The sequence below is a fragment of the Rhizopus microsporus genome (assembly GCF_002708625.1).
Source record: "Rhizopus microsporus ATCC 52813 unplaced genomic scaffold scaffold_4, whole genome shotgun sequence".
NCBI classification, from domain to species: domain Eukaryota; kingdom Fungi; phylum Mucoromycota; class Mucoromycetes; order Mucorales; family Rhizopodaceae; genus Rhizopus; species Rhizopus microsporus.
In genome coordinates, this window is record NW_019671919.1 from 212,164 (window position 1) to 218,804 (window position 6,641).

The window sequence follows — 6,641 nt, forward strand, 5'->3', positions numbered from 1 at the left end:
TTTTTTTTTTTTCTAGTTGTCCATATCGCAAATGATCCTGTTCAGATGGCCCTGCCTGCTCGCATCCCGCTCGACGTGCGTCATAATCGGTTCAGTGGAACTAGCGCTGTTGTTTCGGAGGTAGTACAAGGTCAGCACACACCCACACCCTTTGCTGATGCAATTTATTAGATCCCTTTGTTTTACCCAAGCCCACTTGGCGATGAAAAGTTTAAAGATCATGATCCTAACAAGATGTACCAGGCTGGTGAATTCTTTACATTCAAATGCAACACCAAGGACCTTGACTCGGACCAGACGATCGATCATGTAGAAGTGAACTGGACGAGAGTATCAAGGTTCAGTCCGTTCATGAAAATGAAGGACAATACTGGATATCTTGTATTCCACTGCACTGGATTCAAACTACCTCAGGGATCTACTGTAGATGATCTTGACCCCCTCTTGGTGAACGAGATCAAGAGGGATATGACGGCTTATGCAACTGCACCAGCCGAATATAATCCAAACGCAAAGAATGTCACAAGTTGGACCTACTTTAGAGATAACTTTGATACTATTGTCAGTAAAGGAGCAAACTAGCTTCTATAACAAAATAAATCTATGTATGTGATGATATGCGCAATATGCGAGGAATCTTTTTCATGAAAAATGATATTTTATTTATAGTCCAAATGAGCGCATAAATAATATGATAAATGTCCACTCGGACCCTTTCAATCCTTTTGGAAGTGAATGATAAGAAACTACCCTCTATGGATCAAGGGTAAAAATGTAAAAAGAAAGTCTTTTTGTCATAATTACGGCAACCATTGTACGTTATGTGCCTTTCGTTAGTCTGTTATCTTATTTTCATTGTTCTGTTAAGTAATACATCATCTTTAGTACTATCCGCGATGCTCATGTTTACTGTCGGCGCAAATTGAACGTAACAAACTTAATACATTATAATTGAAGTGAAAGAAAAGATCCAATACAGTTATCGCATCGCCAATTTAGAGTGAATGATGGTTAGGAAAACGTGATCAAATTCAATTACTTCCCTGTCTCACGACAATGGGACTTAGCCTTGTTGACATACGTCTTAGCCTTATTAATATCGTTGGTACACGTCAATGTAGCCTCAACAATGTCCCAAGTTTGGCCGAAGAGCTCAGACAGATGAGGTTCCGTGACATGGTATTTGGTCGTGAGTAAGTCTTGGATAGGTTCCCAATCATCATTGTCGTCGCACTTAAGGAATTCCTTAGTTAATTGCACGTTGGCAAGGTCGAGAATGGATGAAAGGCCGCATTTCATCCAATACTGTTGGTCGTTGGCGATAGGGTCACTGGCATTGCATTTTTCGAAAAATTTGAGAGCTTCGTGCTTGATCCTTGTCTCAAAGCGCTGCCTTGAAAGGCCATACTATTGGATTCCTGCTTGGATAAATACAATGAGAGCAGATCAGATGTACTAAGTTCATTTGGTGGGACATCGCCATCATTATTGTCAACGCCATAGTTGTCACCATCGTTATTTTCGGACTGCTGCTAATGGATAGGCCGGTCATGATCATTTTCCTTGTCATCGCTTTCATCAGGGTGGCCTTGGATATTGCCAATCGCTTAATTCAATTATTGTTCATATTCTGCTGCGCCCAAGCGAGTGACCTTAGCGCTATTGATTCAGCCCACTTGCATGGCAAATGCTTTCTCTTGTTCAAGGACCTAGGTTTGGGAAAATCGGAAGGAGGTGTCTTTGTACTTGTAATATTTCGCCAACTGTGAACGGTAGCTCTGCAATGAATAGTAGTCTTTTCTTTTACTGGTAATGGTGCTGAGAGAATAGATCACCATACTCTTGGCTATTATTGCCTTTTTTTTTTTTTTCAAACATTTCGCTTTACTTGAACAGCTCTTTGATCACCAAGGCATAGTTTGCCCAATCAGCAACCTTTAATACACTGAACAAAGGAAGCATGCCATATCCGCTGTATTTGTCAGAATGTACGTGAAATTCTGGTGTAATGCCTGTTGTATTCAGCTTTAGTGTTATTGAAAAAATGCTATTAAGTCGATGACTTGCGAATTACATTCTTTATGAAAAAGAGCTGAATATTATTAATCTAAGTTTATCAGCATGATTTAATGTGGTCAATGTGATTATTCTCAATGCTACACTAGCAGTTACTATTATTATTACAAGTTATTCTTATCAGATACGATAGAGGAATGTAAAGTAGAATGTATGCTCTACTGTAAGGCTATAATCGAGCTATTATAATGATTCATATCAAGCACGTCAATATCATTGGGTATGGGACAACCTTTGTTTGGCATAATGGTATAATAAGTTATATTTTCAAGTGGTAGGTATAATGAGGAAAGAACTGGACTAGAGCTAAGATGTTGGATAGTACATCTATTTATGGATAAAAGAAGATGGTGTTAAGGGCAGCAGAATTGATTCGCAGAGGATAGAACTTACGAAGTAAGAAGAAAGCAATCGGCAGATATAGGAAGAATAGAAATAGATTAATGGTCTAAAGGACAATTAGAATAATGTGATAATTGTCTAGTGTTTTATCAAATAAACATGAGTGGGTATTTATATGAAAGTCAGGAATATAGTATGTTAAAAAGAATCAGCTAGTATTGTTGAGCTCTTAATTAAGGGATGTTCAGGGATGACAATATTATCCATGAATTCATATTTAATCGCGCCAAATGGAAATGCAGAAGAAAAAGGGAAGGAAGAAGATACTAAGTATCTGTATTGTCAACACTGTGTTTGGAAAAGTTATCAAGAACATAACCACATCCGAGGCAACGGCAGTTGTAGTAGGCATGACCCACGATGGCGGAGGACTGATGAAAGTGAAAACGGCCGAAACGAAGATTAAGGATGTGATGGTTCCCTTCCCAAGGTACAGGAAACCCGTCCATGCCATCAGTTCTCCAAACTACAGATGTATACACTGTTAGAATAATGTACAGAAAAAAGACTTTTTATTACTATATTATATTACAGAAGCCAAAGCGCGGCTAGGAAGTCTATAGCCATTAAACTATTTACAATGACCTTTTTGTCATTTAGTAGGTCACTAAAGCGTGCCATCATCCTTAGGCAATGCTTGTACTTGGTAAGGATGACGGCTTACCTGGGTCTCTTCGTCTTCCCCTCCAGTGTATACTCTTTGAAGGATTCAAAGCCCCACTTAGAAACCGAGGAGTGCTTGAAATATTCAAGTTTAAGGTTGTCGGATGCAAAGTTAGCAAGGGATGTGTTGGCATACATTATGAATAAAGAGCACTGTTGGGAGATATACAAACAAAATGTGTGATATTGTCGATGAATAGATGTTCATAACTCGGAAGCATAAGTATACAAGTAGATAGAATGAGTTCCTTTGTGATAATTTATAAACAAAGAAAAAGACAAAAAAGAACTTGATTCTTTATATGCAAGAATAAACGTTGTCAGCCGATTGCATATTAGATGTGAAGCGCCATCAACATTCGTCCTTTAGAAAAAAGAACAAAGAAAAGGACTGTTTTTAACCATCTGTACGGACCGAACACGCGAAACATGAGCACACACTTTATTAAAAGCATTGCACTAGAATCTGCTCACTAACGTCTAATCTTGTATTAGTCCAAAAGCAACAATACCGCTACCGCACATACTACCAACTGCTCATCTTGCCGTGCACCTTTGCCAGTTGACTCGGCATATGATGCTTGCCAGACATGCGAAGGACAAGTTGTGGCTTCACGGCATAGGCATTGAGCTGAACAAGAAGAGCAGGAGGACAGTCCAGTGAGACATAGGGGAAGACCTACAGTAGAACTTTCTCAAACCATTCCTGCTGCCTATATTTCTCAGCTACGCCTTTTACGCTCATTGAACTTTGGACGCATGAACAAGGAATACACCCGTTATCACACCCTGCATTGGATTGATGAAAGGCAAGAAGCATCTTCGTTGAGGAATCCTAACTGGGACCAGTCCAGTTACAACTCTTGTCTGACCTACCTGAGTACTTGAAGGACTTGCTTACATGCACAGACAACCAAGGAAAGTAATTTAAGGACAACCTTCGCGAGCGCAACGCTGCCTTTGCGTTTACTTCTTTGAGCTGCGATATGGTTTCTGTCCGGGATTCCGATACCACTAACAACAGCAGAAGAGGATTGAATGCATTTCAAATCCAAGGTGTACTTTGCCATCACCAGTACCGCTTATTCCTTACGACGGCAACGAACCATCCTATGCCCAGCCTTACATATATGGTCCCATCTTATGCTGCATAAAGGAGATCCAAAAGAAACGAAAACCTTAATTTCGAGATCATAACGGAGAAAGCGTGGTACGAGTAGATTTTGGTGCTTCCAAATGACAATAGCAAAAGACCACTTAATAAGAACATAAGCTTCTTCCTTCTTTTTCTCTCTACCAGTTTTCACTGCTGTTAACTGACAAAAAAACATACTCATTAATTATCAATCTCTAAGTGTGTATTATCCTATATTTAACAAAGACAATTTACTAATAAAAATAAAAACTGCCTATAAAAAGTACATAAAAGTCTCAGTTTCTAGTTGTTTAAAATTCACTGTAGGACCTTGCTTTATTTGAATTGTCAGTCTTGGCTCTTATTTTTTTTTTCTTTTCTTTTTTTTTTCTTTATTGCTTGGCATTGTCCTAATGCTCCATATCAGATTGAATACACAAGAAAGATGCTCCCTAATTCATTATCAAAAGAAAAAGCAGAGATTTGTTTGATAAAGTTTATACAAGAAGGGAAGCAACAAGAAAAAGACCAGCATATCGTGTAACCCAGGTCTGGGATTTAAAAAGAATCAAGCAGACCTTCAATAACAAATTCTTTGCCCTTTTTTTTTCCCTCACTCTCTTTTCCATTTTCTTTCTCCTTTATCTCTCTATTCAATAACATGTCTAACCAAGAAACTAACCCAAACCAGCAAGAACAGCCTGCAGGTCAAGTCTTGCAAGAGACGACTACTGACAACACACAACAACAACAACAACCTACTCCTGTAGAACTCAAAGGTCCAGTCAAGACACTGAAGGATGCCTTTCCTGACCTGGATGTCGATGTCATTGAAACTATACTAGATAGCCAAGGTGGAAATCTCGACGCAACTTTTGAAATTCTCTTGGGCATGTCAGATCCTTCTTACAAACCTGAGCCTAGCCAGGAACAAATGAGACAAGACGAGGCGTATGCTAGACAATTAGCTCGAGAAGGAGATGCCCATTATCCTCAAGACACGACGGCCAGAGCAAGCAGTCAAGGCCCAGCGTTTAACTTGCAAGAAGAGTTACCTGTCATAAAGGAAAAAATGATAGAGGCTGGAACAGGTAAATCGTATACTATAATTCATTTTTTCAATATGCTTTAACCTTTTATATTTATTGTTTGTAATATAGCTGCCAAGAATAAAATAGTTAATTTTTATAATCAATTTATGGCTGGATCGAATAGTAGTAATAACAACAATCAACGAACGTAAGCGAACTTGAAAAAAAAAAAAAAAAAAAGAGAGAGAGAGAGAGAAAGCTAATATATACATCACAGCAGTGCCAAAACGACACATGGTAATAACGATTTACTGGAAACAAGAATGGGTAGTTTGAGTCTTATGGATGATCAACCTCAGCGTCCTTCTCCAAACAACAACAACAATAGAGGTGGTTCAGTTGATTTGTATGAATGGGATGGTAAGTTATGCATTACAGGGCTGAAATACAAAAAGATTTTAACGTGCGTTTATCAGGACGAACATCTCATGCTGCTACTCAAAAGAACGTTACGTCAACACCAAACGAACAATTAATGTCAGATGAAGAGTTTGCGAGAAGAATAGCAAGGGAAGAAGCTGAATTGGCAGCAGCAGCAGCGAATAGACCTTCGAGTAAGATAATAAACATTCGAATGGTTGTGATGCTAAGATTGAATGTATAGATAATGAATTACCAATTCAGACAAGTGAAGAGGAAATAGCATTCAAAGCGGTTGATGCTAAGGAAGATAGCCCGGCTGTTGGATATACTATACAGAATGATGACCTTGATGACCTCATTAATAAAAAAGGTACCTACACAATAGAATAATATTATTAATGTTACTTATTCTTTCTAAAAAAAGACGAACACAATCATAAAAAAGATGAATAGGAAACTCTATTAAATAAATTCTCCTTTTTTCTCTTCTTTTTATTTTTACAACTGTGACTACTCTAAAAAGTATATATAAAAAAGGTGCTAAATATAGATTCATCATCCCAACCTGCTTGACTATAGTGTATGATATGTCAACTCTATTGAGGTTAAGATATGCCTCTGACCCTAACGCTGATACTTTCTTTCAATGGGAAGGCTCTGTATAGTAAGCTACACGAAAAAACCAAGTATGCGCGTACACTCACCTTTGTTACAGCTGCTTCATGCCAAACGAACCTCCTAAAAAAGTATTTAAATGCATTGGTATGAACGTTTCCCGTGCCAAGATTGAAGATGGCAAATTATGGGTGCAAGGTAGAGAGCTGACTTATTATCTGGACCCTACCACAGGTGAAAAATTGACGAGATGGGATAATCCTTGGACAGGAGAAAAGGACTTACCAGGTAAAAAA

The 6,641-nt window shown here is 38.4% G+C and overlaps 4 protein-coding genes across 4 annotated transcripts in view; 3 read left to right on the top strand and 1 right to left on the bottom strand.

The window, feature by feature from the left end:
* Positions 1-9: 9 nt before the first annotated feature.
* On the top strand, positions 10-693 carry RHIMIDRAFT_102363 (DUF1838-domain-containing protein). The gene is made up of 2 exons (XM_023605128.1): positions 10-120; positions 172-693. Exons 1-2 carry the CDS (start codon positions 46-48, stop codon positions 580-582), a joined length of 486 nt encoding a protein of 161 aa, XP_023468216.1. The 5' UTR covers positions 10-45; the 3' UTR covers positions 583-693.
* Positions 694-1,035: 342 nt separating this feature from the next.
* On the bottom strand, positions 1,036-1,570 carry RHIMIDRAFT_235282 (uncharacterized protein; the record flags this gene model as incomplete). The annotated part of the gene is made up of 2 exons (XM_023608329.1): positions 1,036-1,407; positions 1,457-1,570. 2 exons carry the CDS (start codon positions 1,568-1,570, stop codon positions 1,036-1,038), a joined length of 486 nt encoding a protein of 161 aa, XP_023468217.1.
* Positions 1,571-4,937: 3,367 nt separating this feature from the next.
* On the top strand, positions 4,938-6,120 carry RHIMIDRAFT_249468 (uncharacterized protein; the record flags this gene model as incomplete). Its single annotated transcript, XM_023610623.1, has 5 exons — positions 4,938-5,367; positions 5,437-5,515; positions 5,588-5,727; positions 5,784-5,921; positions 5,972-6,120. The coding sequence occupies 5 exons, from the start codon at positions 4,938-4,940 to the stop codon at positions 6,118-6,120; spliced, it is 936 nt and encodes a 311-aa protein (XP_023468218.1).
* Positions 6,121-6,317: 197 nt separating this feature from the next.
* The window catches only part of RHIMIDRAFT_249469 (DUF1838-domain-containing protein), a gene marked incomplete at both ends in the record, with an annotated part of 1,006 nt that continues 682 nt past the window's right edge, over positions 6,318-6,641 (top strand). Inside the window, 2 exons of the mRNA XM_023610624.1 lie at positions 6,318-6,394; positions 6,446-6,633. Coding sequence (XP_023468219.1) covers positions 6,318-6,394; positions 6,446-6,633 — 265 coding nt within the window. The remainder of the gene's footprint in view (positions 6,395-6,445; positions 6,634-6,641) is intronic.

Bases quoted from the DNA above. Each gene is read 5' to 3' on its own strand.
- RHIMIDRAFT_102363 (XM_023605128.1), top strand. From the start codon at position 46: ATGGCCCTGCCTGCTCGCATCCCGCTCGACGTGCGTCATAATCGGTTC. The intron at 121-171 runs GTAGTACAAGGT...GCAATTTATTAG, and splicing joins CTAGCGCTGTTGTTTCGGAG to ATCCCTTTGTTTTACCCAAG.